Below are 22873 nucleotides of genomic sequence, written 5' to 3'. Positions count from 1 at the left end.
AAAAAATGATTTATCTTAACTGAAGCAAATAATTAAGTTAGATCAAAGTATAAAGTTTCTCTTTCCAACATCCATATGTGGTCTTATCACCCTCTCATGGTGTAAAAAGTTTTATCTGAGCTTTTTCATCCACTAAATCATCTTCAAATGGACACGCCATGCTGCTGCACCTCTCTGAAAACAAACTAACCTTCAACTAAACCTGCTCCGGACCAGGTTATGTTCAGAGCATGAGTTGCCATGGCAACTTGACCTACCCTGAAACATACCTCCATTTCTGGAACCGAAAGCTGAGGAAATCCACTTCCTTAGCCTCAAACTTATCGTGGGAGCTAGCATAACCAGCTTTCTGGAATACCCCCCAGGTCCCTCAGCGACAGCAGCCGGACACACGGAGAAAGCAGTGACGTCATCGCCCCGCCTCCCCTCTGCTAATGCTTTTCCTAAATGAATATTGCTACAAGTTTCCCAGGGTGGATGTTAAAATGCAAATGCAATCCCCTCTTTGCATTTTCGTTTTAATTATGACACAGAATAAGCGGTTTTAAGTATAAAATGAAAAAGCATTTTGAAATATTGCTTTTTCATTTTAATTTTGAGTCATTTAATGCAGCTTCATTTTGAAAATTAAAAAGCATTTCAATTAATCCATTTTAAATGTCAAATTAGACATTTCTAAATGAATTATGCTACACATTTACCAGAGAACGTCTTGAAAATGAAATGTCAAATACCATTTTCATTATCATTTTAATTACGTGACAGAATAAGCTGTGTTGAGGAAGGAAAAGAAAAAGCATTTTGGTGGATTACTTTTTCATTTTATTTTTGAGTCAAAAAATGCAGCTTCATTTTGAAAATGAAAAAGCATTTCTGGTTTTGACTTTGCTTTTTATTTATGCTACAGAATCGCTTCCATAGGTTTCATCTCTGATCCTCTTTTGATCTATTTTCAAAGTGTTCCCAGTGGTCTTTTCATTGTGATTATGCCTTTTTTAACCAACCTTTTAAAAAAACGGTGGTTTTCTAGGACATAGTTTCTGCAGAGCGAAAAGACTTTATGAGGATTCCCCTCTCAGTTGTGGGCGGGGCCGCTGGCCGCTGTGCAGGTTTTGTCTGTTGAGGCCCAAAACTGTCCTAAAAAGTTGCATAGTGACGTGTGAACAGGAGTTCTGAACGCAGAAGGCCAAACTGTGAGTTTCCATGGACTTCATTGGAAGTGGTTGCTTGAACGCGTGTTGCAGGGCGGTGTGAACGGACGGGAGCGGAGCAGTGAGCTCATGGCCCCCCCAGTGTCACAACTGAGTCTTTTTCACTTCATCTGCTCTGATTCACAACGATTTGAAGTAAGAAATACCCAGAAATTACATTTTAGCCTAATTTTCTTTAGCTATGTTTTCCATCATCAGAGAAATGGCATAAAAAACATTAAAACACCGTATTATTGGAGTTAAGCATAAACCATGAAGATGCTGCCTTATAAATGTTGTGTTTCTCTTCACGTTTGTAACCTCTTCCACCTGAATTGAATCTGGGATTTCGCGGTTTTCTTTGTGTTTTAGTGTTTTTGAATGTTTATTTGATCCAGACTGACAGAGTGTCTGCCACTGTGACACTGACAGATCTTTTTTTAAAATCACTTTTGAAAATCCAGCGATTTTTAAGAGTCCGAGCTTCAATTTGTCCACTTAAGTCTAGGTTTTCTTGCAGCCTTTCATCCTTTTGTCCACCGTAACTTCCACAGATATGAGCTGATTAGATTTTTCCACATCCTGTGAGGAAACACGTGTTGGCAATATGAATGAACGGTTTAGTGTTTCTGTTTCATGGCTGGAAAGAGCAGAAAATCTTCCAGCTTTGTTTTTTTCTTAAAGTACACTCACTGTCATGTAACATAAAATTGTTGTTGATCAAATGTGATTCCTATTTTCTGACAGTTACGAGATAAAAACACGTATAATCATCCAATTCAGGAGAATTATGTGTTTAATAAAAATGACTTACATTTATCATATTTTTTAAATAAAGAATAATCTTTAGATATTTTTTTTGTTCTTTCAGCTGTTTTGATAAAAGTCACTTTGAGAAACGTTCAGATGTTTGTTTGTTGGAAACCTTATTAAAAAATGGATTTTTAATTTTTCAGATCTGTGAGGACACGACCTGAATGACTGAACATCTTCAGACAAAACGAACTTTGAGGTTTTTTTAGGTCTGAAATGCAAACATTTTATCCAATAAATTGACCAAATGAATGCAGAATATTTCAATATTTATTGATCACAGCTTTTTAAATTCTGACAGAAATTCTTTGTCAAAGGACATTTTCTTCGCCACCAGGTGGCGCTAGAGGTTCAAACCATCGTGAGGGCCTCACAGACACACGCACACACCTCTGAAAGAGGATGTTCACGCTTTCTGTGGAAATAATTGAATTTGGGGCTTCTTTTTATCCCTGAACAGAGCTGGAATCGTGTAATCCTGTGGGATTAAAATCCTATAAATCCCAAACAGTTTGATGAAGAAGCTGCAGGGAGGATGGCTGCAGGGGAACTGCAGCTGGTGCTCACGGGCTGAACCGACGTGTGCACGGATGACCTTTCCACGCCTCATGTTAGAGCTTTTGCCCTGAATCTCCTAAAGACCAAAACTGAAGTTTCTGACATCCCTTCTCGGAGATGGCAGCTCTGAATCCTCACTGTCCACATTCTCTTCAAGGCTGACCTGCAGGTTTCTGAGAATTGATTCCAGAAATTCACAAAAACTACCTTCAGTTTTGTTTCTTTCAAGCTGCAGGAACAGAGCTGACTTCTGAAGAAGACACAGACATCAACTCTTTTCTCTTAACTCCTATTTGCTCCTCTTGAACTTCTCAGTATCAACCCCCCATCAGTCATGCTGCAGTCTGACCTTAGTTGATGTTGCTCGTCTTCTTCCTTGGGTTTTTGTTGCTTGAATATTTACAAAGCCCCTTGTTGCTCAGAGTCCCTGTCCTAATGCTCCAGGTTGCTGGTTCCATCCTGGATGGTGACTTGGGGTGATGTTCTTTGTGAGGAAACCCTCTGATCATTGTCTTAGGGGATCCCAGGTGATGGTTCAATGCTGCTAAAGCACAACTGAACTCCAGGTGGTAAACTTTCCAAGTTGATTATGAATCCATTCAGAAATAGGTAACACATTTTCATCAGTGCTTATATGAAAAAAAGAAAAGAAAGAAAAACTTTTTGTGCTAATGCTATATATATATATATCATGCAAAATCAATTTTTGAGCATTTATGTGTGTTATGATGTTAATTCCTCAGTGGATTGCTGAGTGTGTCAAGTGCATGACTCACACCTGGGAAACCAGGGTTTGACTCCCAGGCTGCACATTAAGCTTCATCCAGCCTGGGTTCTAGTGCCATTGCCTAACTATGTAGCCCAAGTCTGGGTCTCCCCGTGCCGGTCCAGATGAGGAAGGGCCTTTGGCGTCAAACTCTGCCAAACTACCTGCGGGAATCAGCCCTTGAAGGGCGCACTCTGACCAGCCCCTCCCAATCCACGAAGACCACTGGGCTTTCACATTGTGATGTCACAGAGTGGAGAACAGCCCCTTCCAGGAAGAGTCTCTACTGCCAGCACCGCCCCCAGGCTAACACAAACACCCAGGTTCACACAGGGCTGATCTACAAAACGCTTTCATTTTATACGCACAATATGAACGTCCATCTATGCAAAAGTTTGGATTGTTTTGGCTCTAGGATGACGTCATGAAAGTCCTACAAGGAGTGAAAGGCGGAGCTTCAGAGAACCAGTACTCTCCCTTCCGTGTTGGATAAAGGGCTGCAAAAATAAGTTATATTTTTAGAAGAAAACAGTTCTTAAGTGTTTCAAAGGTAATGTATTATCATATATATAGATATAGTTTACTCTGAAAGGCTTAAGAAAAGCAGGATAAACCACCAGAGTAGCTAACTAACTCTGTTGGGTTAAAGCATGAGCAAAAACCAAAATTGATTTTTTTTGCATACAAAATATTCTGAGCTATGTCAGAATGTCCTCACTGCTCCCTGACCCCTAAGACTAAAGTGCTGGAATATCCAGTGCCCTAGATTTTAAAGCATTTTCTACACATGCTCACTACTTTATTAGTACATGCTAAATATGACATTACCTGCATACTGAAGTAAACACCTAATAAATATAAACAAACAAAGACTATTTATGAATCTACTGTGGTTTCAGAATGAAAACTTTGATGATTCATTAAAAAGAAATCCGTGTTACATAAATGCTTTCAAATGACAAATTGCTCAAATGCAATCAATGCATTGTGTTCTGTACAATCTGGTGAGCATTGATCATGGATGCATGAAGTAGAGCCCTGCGCGGGACTATTTTCTTCATCCCGCTCCCGCCCGCGCCCGCTGAATTTCTGACCAATCCCGCCCGCTCCCGCAAGGTATGCGTTACACTCCCGCCCGCTCCCGCAATATGTATGTCCACTCCCGCCCGCACCCGCAAAACTCATAGAATTTATTCCCGCACAGTAATAGAGATGCATTGATTTTGTATCGTCTCCAGTCCCGCAGGAAAAAACAGTATTTTGTATTGATGATATTAAAGAGATTCGTGTCCCTCCTCCAGCCTCATATTTTCATGCATTCCTCTTTTTTGAAATTTGCAACTTAATTATTAAATATATTTTTACAAATCATGTTCGGTTAAAAGTGTGCGTGTGTCCGCGCGCAGACAGACGGCCTGAAGCGCGCTGAACCAGCCGGTAAAGATGCAGGTCAAAGTCATTTGAATTTATGGAGGAAAAAAACATTAATGGTTCAACAGAGCTGAAAATCTATGAATTAATTTTTTCCTGACAGAAAAATACTTTTAGCTTCAGCCTTTTCCAGTTTTGCTGATTCGCAGATCTGAGAACCATGCGTGACTCAGGATGAAGCTCGTTTGAGGTTCTTTTCTGCTTCATCCATTGACATCATGTCCCTGCCAGGTAACCTGCTCCATCCTTATCCGCGCAGTGTTGCCGGATAGATTGACAGCTCTTTCATCCGTGTGCTGCGCTAGAGCGCCCTGACTATCGTGTCAACCTATGATGACCGTATTTTGCGCTCTCTGTGTAGGACACATTGGGAGCGCGGGGAAAAACAACTGTCAGCTACAGAGTATATGAACAGGTGAACAGGTAGAGAGGAAAAGCAGGTAGAGAGGCGGGGGAGGGGCTTTGGCTTCAAACTCTGTCAGAGAGATGAAAACACGGCGTCAGATTCAGACGCAGCTTTCCCTGCGGGAGTTGAAGCAGAGACTTTCTCTGGGATGATTTTATAAACCCAAACATGGAAACATGATTACCAAGTAGAACTCTTCAAAATAATAAACCTGATCTCTCCACATTCTCCGTGTCTATCATGCATTTATGCACACATCGCTCCATGCAGCAATCAGACCAGAACCTCTAGCTGGTAGCTCCGCCTACACGGGACCGCGGTATCAGGCTTTAAAGAACACACTAGAGGCGGGGCGGGGCGTTGTACACCCCCAACAACAGGTTAGATGACAGAGGCCATTGGGCGTCTCTACCTGATGCCTTCACGGAGCTTCAGTACATAAGAATCCAACAGCTGCACAGCCTAACGTAGACCGCTAATATATATTCATGAGATATTCATGCCAGCACTGATCCCGCGGGGGTTTTTTTTCGCCGCCCGCTCCCGCCCGCAGCACAATTGAAACCGCCCAATCCCGCGAGATTTGGGTTGGGTCCCGCGGGACCCGGCGGGACCCAATCCCAATGCAGCCCTCTAGCATGAAGCTCTTTCCCAAAGACTTCTGGGAAATTTTCAGGGCACTGGATTTTGGAATTGTAAATTCAGACACTCCAAAAAATAGCGATATAACAATAACATAGTATAACAATATATCAACAAAGTTGACTAAGTGGTGACTAGAGAGGGAATTCTGACACAATTGTAATGACTGTGATGCAGATTTCCACAGGACTGAAACTGTTAGAGGCTGTGACAAATCCTTGAAGTTGAGTTCTTAACCCTTTGTGGTCCAGGGCGTTTTGGAGCGTTGCTTCTACTTTACAATTCTCTCCATTAATCTTCATCTTGAAAGCGTTTATTTTTGTGGCAATCTTCATATCCATCTTTCTGGTCCAACCTCAGCTTCTGTTTTTCACAGATGGATTTTTTATTATATTATACGCATTATTCTGTGTGGAGTGTGCATGTTCTCCCTGAGCATGCGTGGGTTTTCTCCAGCTTCCTCCCACCGTCCAAAAACATGCTTCATAGGTCAACTGGCAACTCTAAATTGTCCCTAGGTGTGAGTGTGAGAGTGCATGGGTGTGTGATAGTGGCCCCCGACAGATGGGCGACCTGTCCAGGGTGTCCCCTGCCTTTGCCCATAAGTGGCTGGGATAGGCTCCAGCAGCCCCGTCACCCCGAAAGGGAAAAACGGATTAGAAGATGAATGAATGAATATATGCAATATTTTATGTTATTATTTTAAAACTCTGGTGTTTGTTTTAAATCATAAAATTCCAAAGCCAAATGTTTTGAATCATTAAGGCTAAATTTGGAATGAAAACCGTGGTAATGGGGGTCATTCCTGCATCATTGCAAACATCCTTTGGGATTGGCAAACTCCTCAGTGAGTTCAGGAACTACTGAGGCTTAACAAACATTTGTTTCTAAGCTTTTCTGCTCTGATCTTGTGTTTTAGGGAGTGGGGGTGAAGTATAACAGCAGTTTAGTTGGATACCTTTCCTCACATAAAAACGTTTTAACTCAAAGGAAAAACAAAGTAGAAAGTGGCATAAGAGCAAAGTGACATGTCTGCAGCAGAAGTAGAATGTGGTTGTCTCCGAGCGGTCGTGTTTTCTTCAGGACTTCATGTTCCAAACAGCTCATCCATAAATAAGCACTCGTCTCAGTCACACAGTCTCGCTGTGTTCCTCCGCTCGCACCTTGAATTAACAAGTTTACATTATTAACATCTCCCACACAGACTCTCAGATGTAAAGCAGAGCCGTGGAAGCAATAATCTGCTGCCTTTGGGGGGTCGGGGGGATATGAGCTCTGCAGAGCTGGAGTGGGTGGGCAGCTGTGAAATGAGGCTTTCCTGGGGCGGGAAGAGCTGCTTTCTGGTGGGTGAGACAATAAGAAACTCATAATTGAATCCTGCTTGGTGGTCGTCCCACTTGCAACCATTCTCACCTGTTTGAAGGGTATGAGGCGATTCTGGGGCACTTCTGAGGGTCTCTGCTGCTCCCCCCCTCCCCACAAAGCCCTCTTCTCCTCTTTCTACCAGTCTCCACCCTGAAATTATTTCCATTCCAGTCTTTCAGCTGCTGCTTCCAAATCCAAAACCACTCTGAGCTCAAACCTTCAGCCCGGTCTGATGAGTCTCATTTTTGTACGGACAGATGGTGGCGGAACACCCCCCCCCCCCCCACACACACACACACACACCAATCAGGCCTCTGCAGACACCTCCGTTGTCCTCTGGCCTCTGACTCATCAGCAGAAATGAGGCTGCTCGTCTCGTTAGGCCTCTCCCGTCTAATTGAAAGGCAGGACTGCAGATGAGGAAGAAAAAGTCAGAGTGCAGTGACGGTGGAGGCGCTGGTAATGAGGCCGGAGTGTTGGAGGACCTCTGCTCCGCTCTGATTGTGAGCCTCAGAATTTAACCTGGCAGACAGAGCTAACTGTCTGCAAACGCGTAATTACTGCAAACTCACAGCTACAGACCAGAACTCTGAAAGTCTGAGCTTCTTCTGCTTTAAAAATAGAGATTTGACTAAAGTTGTTGATCATTATGTCCCACTGCATATTGGAGCCCCGCCACAAACTATACTCAATTACTCACCCTCATGTGCACATGCCTGGTAGCTGGTATAAGGGAATTTTGGACCTGGGGACGACCCCCCCACCCCCAATAGAATAATTAAAAGATGACATCACAGCAGGCAAAACTGTTAAAAAATGAACGGGACAGACTTTAATTGGAGCTCAAAAAAGTATTTTGAAATCAAGTAACAAAATCAGAACACATGTGTTAGCAATATCCAAAGGCAGTTGTCAAATCACCATGGTAACGTGTGAAACTTGGCGATTTTCCCATTTTCCCACAATACCTGGAATAATTCTCAGTGGATGAAGAAACATAAGAAACTGGAATTTGTATTCATGGTGCATGAAACGAAGCAAAAGCTTAGATTTGAGTCATGAGAGCTTTTGTAAAAAGATTTGAAAATGTTTTTAGGTAAAGTCTACAACGCATGTGTCAAACTCAAGGCCCGGGGGCCAAATGTGGCCCTTCATGTCATTTTATGTGGCCCGCGAGAGCATAATAGTTTTTAATTTCTTAAAATAAAAATTAAAATTGATGTATATTTATTCATATCTAGGGGGAATCAGACTTGAAATATTGGATTGAGCATCTACACATTAGGACTTAAACACTGTCCATATAACCTAACCTGACAGAATCAAATGTAAAAGGATTTATGGTAGAGTAAAAAGCAAACGTGTGATTTCCATGCAACTGTAGTTGTCACTTTAAAAAGTTATAATAAATAAATAATGAGTTATTTAACATTAAGGAGTAGTACATTTATTTTTCATTACATTTAGTTACATGTATAAGTTATATCTGGCCCTTTGAGGACAGACACTATACTGATGAGGCCCTCAGTGAAAATCAGTTTGACCCCCCTGATCTACAATATTCTCCAACTACAAAATCCAAAGATTTAGAATTCAGCTTAGAATCACAATCAGAATAGTCTCTTTTTATATAAAAAGCACAGCTCTTTTAAGGTGTTCTCATGATTAACAAGGATTTCTAGATTATAGGTCTGACATGCTGACGTGTTAAAATTTTACGTCATTTCAGGTTTAAACAGAGGTGGGGGGGAGCTTGACAGAAAATGTTTTAATTATTAAATCATTGGAAAATAGTGTACACATGGATCACCAAGGATTATTGCTTTTTTAATGCTTTGCTTTCAAAATAAAAGCTTGAACAAAGACTGAGAGGCTTTAGCTTTTTTAGTAATCCAGTTTTTAGAGAGCTGTTTTTTCAAAGAATGAGAAGGTTAGGCAGCATCCATGCTCCCACAGCTGAACGCAGCGTCAAAACCTACCAGAAATAAACAATGACAAGACAGCTGAGCCTCCAAACAAATCTGTAGCATCGGGGCTGCTGCCATGGCAACAGGAATCCAGAGCTTCCTACTCTCACCATCACAGAGGTGCTTTGTGTTTGCTGAAGGAATTACAAGGTCACTGGAGTCCCCCCCCCAAACTGCAGCTCCAGCTTCTGCTTGGTAACCAGAAAAGCCATAAAGACAATTTTCTTAATAATAAACCTACATTTTTTTATTTGAGGATGAGTTATAATCACTGACAGAAATTTAAATTCATCGTTTTTTTCAACCCTCACATGTCCTCTGGGCTCCATCTGAGCGGTTTCCATCGGTTTACTGAGGAAAAAAATCTGCTGTGAGCTTCAGAAAATCTCACTGAAAACACTCTGTTGTTGAACTTGACTGAAAAAGTCTTTCCTCTGTCTGTCAGAGAAATGCAAGCAGAAAAAAAGACATCCTTTGAAGCTGAAAACATCCGCAAATTATTCATTTGAAAAAGATCCATAGAAAAGAGATGAATGTTTTTCAAACTCAACAATCCTAATTATGGACTGATGCGTGTTTCTGGAGGAAGTTGGGAAGCAGGGAATCATGGGGCTGCTTGGAGACAGAGCTGTGAGCAGAGGAGCTCCGTTTTCAAACATGGCCACGCTTGTCCTGGACTGAAACAGAGACCTTCATAGACAGATGTCCCTTCAATCAGTGTCCAGACGGGGACAGACTGAAGGATGTCTCTGCATCAGAATGCAGCCATAAACAGCTGCCTCCTTCAGTGACATGAAGCAAGGCACTGTTAGTTCTCAAGTTAATATTGGAAAACACATTTATTATGATGACTTTATAATGACTTTGTTACTAAAAGCATTCAAATTAATTATTTTTTAATAACTTATTTACTAAGCTGAATAAATGAGTCTTTAAACAGCAGATTACACTGATAATCTGGGATGTACTGGATGGACTGGAGTCCCGCAGGGATCCATTTTGGGTCCAACTTCATTCTACTAATGCTGCAGATGTATTCCATATCCTGCTATAGACTGATGATACATTCTTGTACCCAGCTAACCCCTCCCTGAGCTTTGACTGTCTTCAACATGTCTTCTGTGATCAACATCTGCTTCTGAACATTCAGAAAAATGAAATATTTGATTTTCAGCTCAACATCTAGATCAAATCTCCTTCTTGGATGGTTTTGAGAGAAGATCTGTGGACACATTTCATACACAAAACTGCTACAACAGCAAAGGTCACGTCTGTAATTGGTTCTCTTTTTTGTGACAGACCTCATTTACTGTTAAACTTAAACTCCAGCTTTGTGTTCTTGTTTTTTTTTATTGTGGTGCTGATGTTTACATGTCTGCTAAATACTCTAGAATCTGGATGTTCTTTGTCCCTCCACCACCGCTTTGCAGCTGGAGATGCCTCAAATACCCCCCACTACCACCTAACTCTCTAATAAACAGACCCTCTGTCCCTTCCTGCAGACTAATTCATTAGCATTAATTCATTTGTCCCTCCTCTTTCACATCTGCATCCCTGCAGGTTCATCAGGTCCCATCTCTTCTGGTTCCTCCTCCCTGGTTCTGCTGCTGCAGACTGGAACCGTGTGCAGCAGACTCCCAAAGCTCAGTACCTTCATATCAGCGTCCACTTTAGAAACTCCTAACAAGCTCTTATCCACCATCACTGCATGTTTTTTCTAGGAATTTCATTTCAAACACAAAATGAAAATAAACACAAGAGTTAAAAATAGACTGATAAAACAAAGTAATGTCCTTGAAAAGGAGCGGGAAGAAGAAAAATCTTTTACACCTTATGTTTTGCACATTTCTGCCTATAGCACCTATGCAGAAGTGCTTATTTGCTTATTTGTCTTTACTGATCATTTCTTGACTTGTTAAGTTCCATTAGTGACATCTTGTAGGTTTTTATGAATACATGTAAACTTTTGCTTTGTTTTAAACCTTCATCCAATCTGTTTTATAAATCCAAACCACAAATTGATGAGCACATTTTCTGTTTTGTAATGTGAATGCACTGCTTTATGAAGTTCAGCTGATTTCTTAAATCATAACTTCCATCTCTGTCCTTGTTGCATGTTTACTGGAAATAAGCTGTTTCTTTACACGAGTGCTGTTTTAAGTTTCACTATTCCCATAATTTCAATAAACCCGACTTTAAAACCCGACCTCTACACTGTATGGTAGTATTATATATGAATATATAAGAAGACGTGCTCTGTGAGTGAGTGTATGACACGTTTTTCCCAACATTGCTATGCTTTTAGCAAGTTTAGCTATGACTTACTTTAACCCTTGTGCTATCTTAGATGACCCCCCCTTCCATTGACGTGTTCTCCCTACCATGACAAAGGTGGATAAAGGTGGAAAGATTTCATGTAATCCATGGACACCAGTGAAGATCACAAATCATTGAAGAAAAATAGTCTTCACACACGCATACTTATACATTCAAACCAACAAGTGTGAAATATTTCATTCAATCATGTAAACTATTAGTGTAAAGGTGAGTGTTTATGTTCTTCTAAAATGGATGGTGGAATGTGAAAAGAAGGAGGGAGAGTGACCAGTGAGTACCCCACACCAAGACCCCCGCCACAGCAGCGGCAGCTAGAACCCCCCAACGCCACACGGCAGCAGGCAGAGAACAACCGCCCCCCGGGTGACCACATCTGCCACCCAGGCCAGGGCCAGCAGGTCCGCCGCGAGGCCCCCAGAGAGCAGGGAGGCATGGGGGGACAGAGAGCGCAGCCCCAGCCCAACCAGGAGAGCAACCGGGAGGGCCCAACGCAAGGCCCTGCCCCAAAGGAGCGCCCACAACCCCAGACGAGCACCTCATCACCCCCCAGGAGTTCTGGGCACCCCCCCGCCCCAACCCCAGGTACGAGCCAGAACCCCCCAAGTAGAGGTAAGATCTTAAGCCCGAGCCAGAACCCGACCCGGCCCGAAATTCGGGTCAGGTCGGGGACTAAAATGACAATCACAACGTTCGGGTCGGGTCGGGCTTCTCTCGCGCTGACTTTTTAATAAATATATGTTTATAAGAATGTAGACTAAAACGATGTGTGGATACTAAACTAAGGAATACTTGTTATAAATAAAGAATTTTGTTAAAACAGAGAAGGCGCTGCAAGGTAATTGTTATATAACTAACAGGAAGCCCAGCTGCAGTATTTCTCCGCGTAATGAAGCGAGTGAGCATCAAGATCTCTCTTTCACTCTCTTTGTCTGGCCTCTTATTCTGTGTTCCAGCGTTATTTCGTTGTGCAAATGCATTTATGATTGATCATAAAAATATGTAGATTATTTTAACCTTAAGAAATCTGGCAGGTTTTTTTGGCCAAAAATACTATGGGATAAATTGAAATTTCAGGTTTGCTTCGAGCTCTGGCTTGCAAATCAAGTTAATTGGTCGGATACGGGCTGGGTAGGCTTTAATGCCCGCGGGCCTGGGTCTGGTCGGGCTGGATTTTTTAGGCCAGATCTTACCTCTACCCCCAAGGGAGACCCGCCGGCGCTCCAGGCAGCCACCCACCCGGCCCACGGTTGGTCCAGGAAGGAGCAAGACAGGGGCCAGCCACCCCCAGCCAGGAGGAGGATTCCCAGGGGAAGAGGGGGTCCACAAGAATTGTTGTAAACATGGCCCCACCAGGCTCGACCACAGTTGGAAATTTGAGTAGAGTTGAAGACTTTTGGTTTCTCTGAACTTCCTCCCTGGGATTCTACTGCCAGAATCTGATGGGTTTATTTCCATTTATGAGAAGAGTTAAGGTCTCATGTGGATTTGTCAATGTCCCTGTATTGCGTTTAGATAATTAGCCTTTGTAGTTCATGTAACCCTTGTGCTATCCTAGGCACTTTAACGTTGGGAGTTGGGTCATCTAGACCCAACTCCCATTGAACCTTTTTTCTTCAATGATTTGTGATCTTCACTGGTGTCCATGGATTACATGAAATCTTTCCACCTTTATCCACCTTTGTCATGGTAGGGAGAACACGTCAAAATGACCCCACCCTTCCATTACAAGGGTTAACCTGTTTTTTTCTTTAAGCTGTTGTCCTACATGTCCGAAATTTGCCTTCTATTCACGTTTCCACGGGTCCAGAGGCTCCTGTCATAAAATCAATCATTTGCAGTCCCCAGAACTAAAAACAGTTTGTGCCAGTTCTTCATTGTGATTGGCTAAATTACGTTATGCTATCTCTGACAAGCTAACTGGAAAAATCTGCACAAAAATGAAACTACTGGGAAATGTTTTATTGGCACAGCAGCATTTTTTCCCCACAAAAACCTGTGGGTCAAATGGAAATGCCACTATATGAGGAAGAAACAGAAAGCCAAGCACTGCCAACCTTTTACTGCTGGTGAATTTATTAGACTGCGTGATGAAAATGGAGAGAATTTGTCCTGAGAGGAAGACTGTGGTCCTGAGAACTGAGGTATATTTTATTTGATATCATTTGTGGGGAATGTGCCCTGATGCCTTCAACACCGCTCAGTTAAGGATTACTTTGACACAATTGAGAAAAGGACATGAACGTGAGCAAAGAGCTACTCGACCTTCAGAGTATTTACCACCCACTCCCATGAAAACTGTGTTTCTGTTGTCTTAACATCTTGTGGCATTTTTCTGATGGACATATACAATGAAATTAAAATTAGGCTTAAAATTACATTTGAGTATTTCTTGATTCAAATCATGAATCAGAAAAAAATGCAGTTTCAAAAAACCTTAGATGTGACAGAAAATACGCTGGGCGGGGCCACAAACTCCCTGCTCCTCTCCATTCTGATGACCCACTATCAACCAATAGATCCAGGAACGGCTTTGTTTTCCTCGTCTCAACTGGAATCTGCATCTAAACTGGACGGCTGGATAGCTCCAATGTTGCTCCCCATTGCTAATGCTAGTTTATAGGTGGGAGGAGCTGTAAGCTAGCAGGAGAGCCTGTAAACAGAAAGATGTTGGGAAGTAAGGGCAGACTTACTTATGTAAACAAACCCACGACTCTGAGGTGAATTTCTACTGAACTCCTGCCTCTCAGCAGAAACTGTAGCCTTGAAAACGAGTTTTTTTTTTATTTTGACTAAAAACGATCAAATAAGACCATTGAGAACACTATTGAAACTGATGGAGAGTACGGGTCAGATGTATTTGTTACTGCGATCAAAATCAGTTATTACTCCTGAATAAGAACCGATTTTCCTGTTCACAATTAAAATGTAGAAGTTTACAGCATTTACCAACGAATGATGTGCAACATACGGGAACCCAGATTTAATGTTTTAATTTCTGGTTTTCAGATCTGAAGTTCAGTGATTCAAAAATGTATTCAATTGTACTTCTATGTGAATGAATGGAAAGCATCCAATTCAATTCAATTCAATTTTATTTTATAGCCCAAATTCACAACAGTCGTCTCGCTGGGCTTCGTATCGGTAATTGAAAAAGTGAAACATACCTCTGGTTTGTCAGAATATTCATAACTCCTGTTGTTAAAGTAAAATATGTCCAACACAAGAGGCCTTCAGCTCTCATCTGCCTGCCCAGCAGATGGACAGGACAAGTTAAAAAAAAAAGATGTGAACAGTTAGAAACTAACATTTACTTTTTATTACATTAATGGTTTAAACTTGATTCACTATGCATTATCATCTCAAAACGATATTACATTTGAAGACAGCACAGCCAAGCTATTTTTCTAACAGTTTCTTCTCATCCTCCCTTTTTCTGTGCATGTGTGATCTGCTGAGCAGGCCTCAGAGTTATCTCCATTTTAACCTTGGAGCTTCTCTCCAGCAGCAACCTGTGGGCGTGATTTTCACATCAGGATCCATCGGACGATCTTCTGAATATGCAAATGCAGGGTTTATATACCAAGCCCATCTCTGAGCTCCTTGGTTCGGACTTTGAATACACCATGTTCATCTGTCTGTCCCCTTCGAGTTTGTACGAAGTAAAACCTCCACAAAAGATAAGTAACTGTCTCTGAGTCGTTATTCATTCATCTCTGTGTGCAGGAAACTGAAGGGGAACAAACCTAATTTATCTATTTTACAGTCCTGTTTAGAATCTCCAGTTTCCTCCCAAAAGTGAAACATAAAATCAAAAGGATCATGAATGCATACATACCCATTGGAAAAAGAGGTTTTCATGAATTCGTTCATTTGCACTTTTTAAGCCCCGTCCCACAGTGGTTCACATATTTCCACATGGAGGTGTGCGTTTCACCTAAAGTGAGGCATTCAAGATGACACAAACAAAAAACACATGCTTGTCCACACAATCTGCCTGTGGGGGATTGTATTTTATTAGGTGACATTTGTGGAGATCCTGTTTGAGTGTGTGGTGAAGAGGGAACTACAAACCAAGGTTTCTGGATGGAACCAGGCACAGGGATGGTGGAACAGGAAGAAAAACTACAAGTAGCCTTGTTCAGTACCAAACTCTTCACAGAAGAGATCGATTTTTTATTTCATGTTTTATCTTCTTTAATTTTTTCCCAAATGAAGGCACCCGTTAACATGTGGTTCATGGCCTTTCAGCCTTCAGAAGCTTTTTTCTTTTAAATGTAGAGAAATTTTTTTCTTTTCAATTCATACACATTATATAGTAGCTGGAATGATAAATGTCAGTTACTGCATTTTAAAAAAAACTCCCTTATAATTGTTTTAGATCAAGAAGTAACAAAAGAATGAAGTCTTTCATGACAAAAAAGGGAAATACAAAAATATAAAACAAATTAAAGGTGGGATTATGTTCAGGGGAAAAGAAAAATGTGAATGAGGCCGTTTGGTGCAAGCCTTAGACTCAAAAAGAAAAAAAAAAAAGAAAAATCATACAAAAGCAGCATAAATCAAACAAATTATATAGTGCTTAGATACATCAGAAGCAGCAAAGACTTCTGAGAAAGTCTTCATCCCCGTTGGTTTGTTACTTGGAATAAGAATGGAAGAGCTTTATGGATCAACCAGGCGACACCGATGCCTACCAACAAGTCTGTCCTGCCCTGTGCCCATGTCTGTACGTCACCACGGAAACCCCACAAAAGGTTCCCGCCCTGCTCTACATCCCAAAAGGGGAGGGGCCAACACTCAGCTAGCTAGAGGAAGTAGCTTAACACTTGAGGGGTGGGGGGTGGGGGGTACAGTGTTTTACATTGTTTAAAAAAAAAAGAAGTCCAAATAAAATAAAGCAAAACCATGAATGAGGGAAATCAGGACCTTAGTAAACACGGCACAATAAATAGTTCCAACAGCAGGTTCTGCACCATGCGTGTGATGACATACATTGGTTTTTTTTTGCCTTTTCATTTTGTGGTACAACCTCCGATCCTCAGATTCGCTGCAGTTGCAATTTGTTTTCTCTTTAATTGTTTTTTTTTTAATGTCGAGTGCAAAACATCACAAATGAACAATTCTGTATTCAAGTAATGTTATATACAAGAAAAGGGGGCGGGGCGTATTACAAATATGCAGTACTGTACATATAATTGCCATATTAAGAATTTACAGACGATCTCTTATTAACAGTAACAAACCGGGAGGTGGGGGGGTGGGGGGGGGTGTAAGAGAAAAATTGTACGAGACGAGCATTGCAATTAAGTCCCAGAACAGTTGCCATGGAAACCCATCCTTGCTGTGCTCATTCATCCATCACTTGCATTCACAATTAACAAATGATGCATAGCACCCCCTCAAAACGACAAAACAAAAAAATACAAAAAGAATGCAAATAAAAAGAAAGTCCGGTTATGTGGCGTGGCGGCGGGCCGGAGGCTACGTGACCTCCATGGCCACTGTGTTCTCGGACAGACTGTTCAGCGCTGGCTTGTCTTGTTCACGAGTCTCCCTGGAAGCAGAAGGAGAACAGGCTCATCAGACGCTTTGCAAACAGGAAGTTAGCTTGTAAATCTGCCCTAACCCCACTAGTGAAATGAACTGTTGCCAAGCAACCAGCTGCAGACAAATCCAGCATTACGGTGTGTATTTTCTCACCTGGGCACCATGTCCAGCGGGGAGGCCGAGGCCGTGGCCACCTTAGGTTTCTGACAGTTGGCGGTTGCTGCGTGGGCGAGCTTTAAGGCGGATGTTGACATAGTGGCGCCCAGCGTCCGGGGGGCGTGGATACGCTTGCCAGCGGGAACGCCCAGACGAAGGCTATTGTTTCCCAGCAGGACCTGAGTGGCGGCGGTGGCGTTAGTGGTAGTGTTGGCGGGGTGGGCAGTGCCATTGTTGTTCCTGGCGGCCGAGGTGGTGGTGGTGGAGGGGTGGAGCAAGGTGGAAGTCAGAGTAGTGGTTGGAGGAGCCGGTGTGGCGGGGAACGGGGACGTTGTGCTCGATAGGTGCAAGCCCTTGTAGACACCTGGCAGGTCGGAGGAGGCCAGGCAGAGGTGGGAGGAGATGGAAGGGGAGGGGTGTGGAGACGCAGAGTTTTAGTTATAAAATGCTCTTTGGGGAAGGACATGGGAGCTGTGCGTCAGACACTGATGTGTATAACGATGTGGAGTTTGAACCCCTTTTCTGACTGCTGGATCATCTGCATAGGACACATGGCTGCCTCTGATTTTACGGCACTCAGGTGAAAGCTCTTATTTTGAAACGGTTCTCATTGAGGAAAGTCTGTTTTGTTTACCAATCCTATTCTGATCTGGTCAGAAAAACCTCCATTCTTTGCTTTATTCCCATGGAAACAAAGAAAGGTTTTATCTTTTGTATTTTCTTTTAACCAAGGAGCTGCAATAATGAAAAAAACTGGCTAGCTTAAAGAAGTAAAAACAAAGCAACAAAAAACATTTAATGGTTTATTAAATAAAAGCAGTCCAATGACACGACCCTCAGGCTCTTGTGAGACATGCCATACCTGAGGGGGGGATGACGCCATTAACTCCGCCTCCTGGACCCAAATCGTCTTTTGTTTTCAGAGCTAGGAGTTGGTCGGCGGTGACTACAGCTGAGGCGGCAAACTGAGCACTGGCCTGGTCCAGCATGTTCGCCAGGCTCTGTTGGATACAGAGTGAGCATGTTAAGCTGAGCGCTGCTCTGCAGGCTGGCGGTGGAGCCAGTGAGGCTTACCTTTGTGCTGTTGGCAGTGCTGTTGGCGTGCTGTTGCAGCTGGGCCTGCTCCAGCTGCTGTTTGTGCATCAGGGCCAGCTCCTCTTGATGCTGCTGGTACTGTTCAGCTGTGAACGCTGAAAACAACGAAAGGTCACATGACTAATGCGAGAACAAACGTGCAGAACATACTCCCCAAATGTGAAAATGTAACCTGTAGTGATGAAAATAATCTCACATGCAGAAAGGTCTACTCTGATCCTTGAACACTGACACTTGTTCCAATGTTTACATTCTTTTGACTCCTTTAAAGCTACGTTCATGCCAAATGCTATGAAAATGCTGATGTGCTGCCAAATATTTCACTATGCGAGTTTAAAAATCAGAACTTTGGTTGACACGACGCAAATTCTTTGCCAATCAGGAACTCTACTTTGGCCTGTGATGTGTCGATGTGATCAGCCAACAAAACCAACATTATATTGGACTTCATCTCACTGGGGGAGAAATTCACTCATCATGGCAGCTCAAGCGACAAGTGATTACAGCTAACTAGATATCGGATCAAACAAACAAATAAGGAAATTAATTTAAAAAAATGGAGGAGAATCTAATGTTCTCCCCCTGAACTATGATATTAATAAGAATAACAAGGTGTTTTATTCTAGTTTTTCCTTTCCTTGGACTAATGCGGGGCCATCAAACTGGCTCACAGAGACACAGAAGTAGCGCTGAAAACGGCAGTCATGCAGCTGCAGCTCCTGCAGTAGATGGTGAAGCTCACCACACTGGGACAGTCTGAACGATCTCATGAACCCAGACACGGGGACGTGATTACCGATGCTTTTATAGATCCCTCCTAAATAAATAAATGTGATCCCTCAACATCATCCGTGTCTTCCATGCATTGTATTTGAGATCTACAGACAAAGATTCCATGTAGCGATCAGACTAAACTTTGGGCAAAAGCTACTTCCACACGCACCAGGAGCGTCCAGTTTATGAACACATATTTGAACAAGCGTCCAGTAGCATGTTCACAGTGCGTCTACACAGCAGCAGAGGATTTGCATTCGGTATGAATGTATCATGACTCGTTAACTGATCAACGCCGATCAGCAGATTCTGCTGTGGAGAAAAGCAGCTTTGAATGTCACACATCCATGAAGAGCTAATATTAAAAGCTGCCTTTCTCCCAGTCAGAATCAGTACTGACAGCGTAAATAGTCAAAGAGTAGGTGTTTAGTCGTCGCCAGCGACACCTTCTATGGTAAAGGGTAAAAGACATTTATACCATGGTCTGGGTGAATACTTGATTCTGATTGGCTGCTGGGTGTGCGTTAAAAAATGATATACCACAGGATAACCGCACGGTGAAAAAAGAAGTTCCGGTCAGCTAGGTTAAATGTTTTGTATCACTGCGTCGGCTTCTTTAAAACAACCTTTAGCTTCATCATCTGGACAAAAACAAGCGGTAAGAGGAGAACTTTCTCTCTGAACTGATTGATGCTTTATATAACCCATCGGACAGATCAGCTTATACAGTCAGGACCATAAATACTTGGACACATTCTAATTTAGTTTGTACATTACCACAGTGATTTTTAAATAAAACAACTCAGATGCCATTGAAGTGCAGATTTTCAGCTTTTATTCCATGGGTTGAACAAAAAGATTGCATAAAAATGAGAAAAACTAAAGAATTTTTTAAACTTAATTTCATGGGCTGGAAGTAATTGGACAAATGAAATAACTGAAAACCAAATGGTCATTACTAATATTTGGTTGAAAAGCCTTTGTTGGCAATGACAGCCTGAAGTCTTGAACTCATGGACATCACCAGATGCTGGGTTTTCTCCTTCTGAATGCTCTGCCAGGCCTTTACTGCAGCAGCTTTCAGTTGCTGTTTGTTTGTGGCCTTTCTGTCTGAAGTTTAGTCTTCAACAAGTGAAATGCTGCTCAGTTGGGTTAAGATCAGGTGACTGACTTGGCCATTCCAGAATATTCCACTTCTTTGCTTTAATAAACTCCTGAGTTGCTTTGGCTGGATGTTTTGGGTCGTTGTCCATCTGGATTATGAAACGCCGTCCAATCAGTTTGGCTGCATTCACCTGGATCTGTGCAGACAGTTTGTCTCTGAATACCCAGAATTCATTGGGCTGCTTCTGTCCTGTGTCACGTCATCAATTAACACTAATGTCCCAGTGCCTCAAGCAGCCATGCAGGCCCAGACCATCACACTGCCTCCACCGTGTTTTACTGATGATGTAGTGTGCTTTGGATCAGGAGCTTCTCCACGCCTTCTCCATACTTTTCTCTTTTCATTCTGGTAGAGGTTGATTTTGGTTTCATCTGTCCAAAGAATGTTTTTCCAGGACTTTTTTAGATGCTTTTTAGCAAAGTCCAATCTAGCCTTCCTATTCTTGAGGCTTATGAGTGGCTTGCATCTTGCAGTGTACCCTCTGGATCTACTTTCATGCAGTCTTCTTCTTATGGTAGACTTGGATATTGATCCGCCGACCTCCTGGAGAGTGTTGTTCACTTGGTTGGCTGTTGTGAACGGGTTCCTCTTCACCATGGAAATGATTCTGCCATCATCCACCACTGTTGTCTTCCGTGGACGTCCAGGGGCCTCATTTATAAACGTTGCGTACGCACAAAAGAAGGCGTACGCCACTCTCTACGCAATAGTTGAGATTTATAAAAAGCAAACTTGACGGGAAAATGTGCGGTCCTTCACGCAAGCTCTGACCCAGGCGTACGAACAAAAACGGGGGAAATGAGAAACGGCGACACCGTCGGCAGATGGAAGAAACACGTGAAAGTGAAAATGACAATACTGCCTCTCATGAATAACATGAAGACTTCACAAAGTAAGTCTTACAATTAACAGCTACACCAACACCCGTTTGATCGATCAGCAGTGAAACAAACAAAAATATCAAACGAAAATTACAACAGAAATTCAAATGAACACTTATTTGCAAAAAGAAAAGTGAAAAATGTTCTGCAATATTGGCATGTTTTACAATTCATCCTCATTAATAATATAGTTAACAGAATGAAATAATGTACAAAACTGATATTCTGGTCAATGTGTCCGTCTGGCGGAGCAGATATAGGTGCGGGCGTGTGGACGGACAGACATGTTAATTGCCCACTGGGGAAAGTTGTTTTCATAGTAAAACATTTCTTCATTAGCTACAGAATTATGGTATTCATGCATATGCCTTTAGTTTGTTTTATTTTTGATAAAACAATGTATGGCGTATGTCTCAACCATTCAGAAAGCAAAAAGAAATTACATTTGCGCTGATCAATTTCCCATTTCCACGTCGATTATTACCGACATCTGTAGCTTGTCAGATGTAATTAAATGGAGGGAAATAAAATGCCCCATCACAATGCGTAATGACGCACAATGGCTGATCTTGCGCTCTTAGAAGATGTGGCAAATGGAAGAATTCAGAGTGAACGCATCTTTAGACAGCAAGAAGACTTGCTGGCAAACGAGGACGAGTGGCTTAAAGATCTCTTTAAGAACTCATGGACCATTCAGATCTGCTCTCCTTTGACCTGTGACCTTCTGAGCCGGTTCCGACTTCCTCGAGCCGTCCTGTTGGACCTCTGCGGGCTTTTGGGCAGAGGAGCACTCAAAGGAACTACGCGTGTCACCCGGTGCATCTGGCGCTCCGGTGCCCCGTTAATGGCAGTCTCCCGCTTCCTGCTTGCTTTTCTGGCCTCCAGAAGCAACAGTCCACAGCTTTTCTTCACAGGCCTTTTTTGATCTAAAGCACATTCTCACATTTCAAAGTATTACAAGACCTTGGGCTTCACTCCAATATTGATTTACCTTTTTCCTCCAACCCCCACCCCCCCAGGTCTTCTAAGATTTCTCTTCAAAGTCACAGCCCGTCTTTTGGCAGCATCTCCATCTGGACCTCACTTCATGACATCTACTAACACTTCCTTCTCGTGGTTAAAGCTGGATCTTAACCAGAGGCAAACTAAAACCACCACCGTGACTCACTTATTTGTTTGGAAAAACTTTATTGCTTCGTTTGTCTGAAACTTCCCAAGCGCAGCTTTCAACAGCAAATCAATACAAAGCTATTTTTCATGCAGATCAAAACATCGACCAAAACAAGAAAGAAACACAATGCCCCACTTTCCTCAGAAAAAACACCAGAGACAGAGAGGATTTAGTCTTTATGCTACACTGCACACTGCTGTGTCAAAGCGCCAACGGACCCTTCAGTCGCTCATGAATTTATTTATCCAATCCAGTTTAATTGACAGCTTGTGGGTTGGTTTGAGGTGAAACTGCAACAGCTTGCAGTGAAAACATGAAAATAACTTGGAGACAGCTGGCACCGGTCCTGAAATAAGACTCCAGCTGAACAGTGGGATCTATGATGACTGCAGACAGCGACGTATTTGATTACAAAGAAATAATCCAGCTCAGAAGAAAATGAGTTTGGGTTTTCCAATCACAGCACCTACAGAACTTCTATTCAAGATCGACACAAAGTTTGCAGACTCAGCAGCTTCTTTCAAAACAAAACTCCTTTCAGAGAAATCTGCATCTAGACCAAAGAAACCACCAACAATCAGAGAGAATGAGGAAGCTGCCATTAGACAC

The 22873-nt window shown here is 42.4% G+C and overlaps 1 protein-coding gene across 4 annotated transcripts in view; it reads right to left on the bottom strand.

Moving 5' to 3' along the window:
• Positions 1-15608: 15608 nt before the first annotated feature.
• LOC101175681 (enhancer of polycomb homolog 1) overlaps positions 15609-22873 on the bottom strand; it is a 30777-nt gene continuing 23512 nt past the window's right edge. For 3 of the 4 annotated variants that reach the window (XM_023965223.2, XM_078934166.1, XM_023965222.2), the window contains 4 exons: positions 18253-18368; positions 18041-18179; positions 17176-17542; positions 15609-17029 (listed from right to left, as the gene is read on the bottom strand). In XM_023965223.2, the coding sequence (XP_023820991.1) occupies positions 16957-17029; positions 17176-17542; positions 18041-18179; positions 18253-18368 (695 nt within the window). In that variant the 3' untranslated portion in view covers positions 15609-16956. Of the gene's footprint in view, positions 17030-17175; positions 17914-18040; positions 18180-18252; positions 18369-22873 lie in introns of all 4 variants that reach the window. The other variant, XR_013650446.1, reaches the window with a different exon arrangement.

This window comes from Oryzias latipes, chromosome 17 (genome assembly GCF_053564925.1).
Source record: "Oryzias latipes strain Hd-rR chromosome 17, Olatipes_Hd-rR_3.1".
NCBI lineage: Eukaryota > Metazoa > Chordata > Actinopteri > Beloniformes > Adrianichthyidae > Oryzias > Oryzias latipes.
This window is presented reverse-complemented; position numbering and strand designations above follow the sequence as displayed.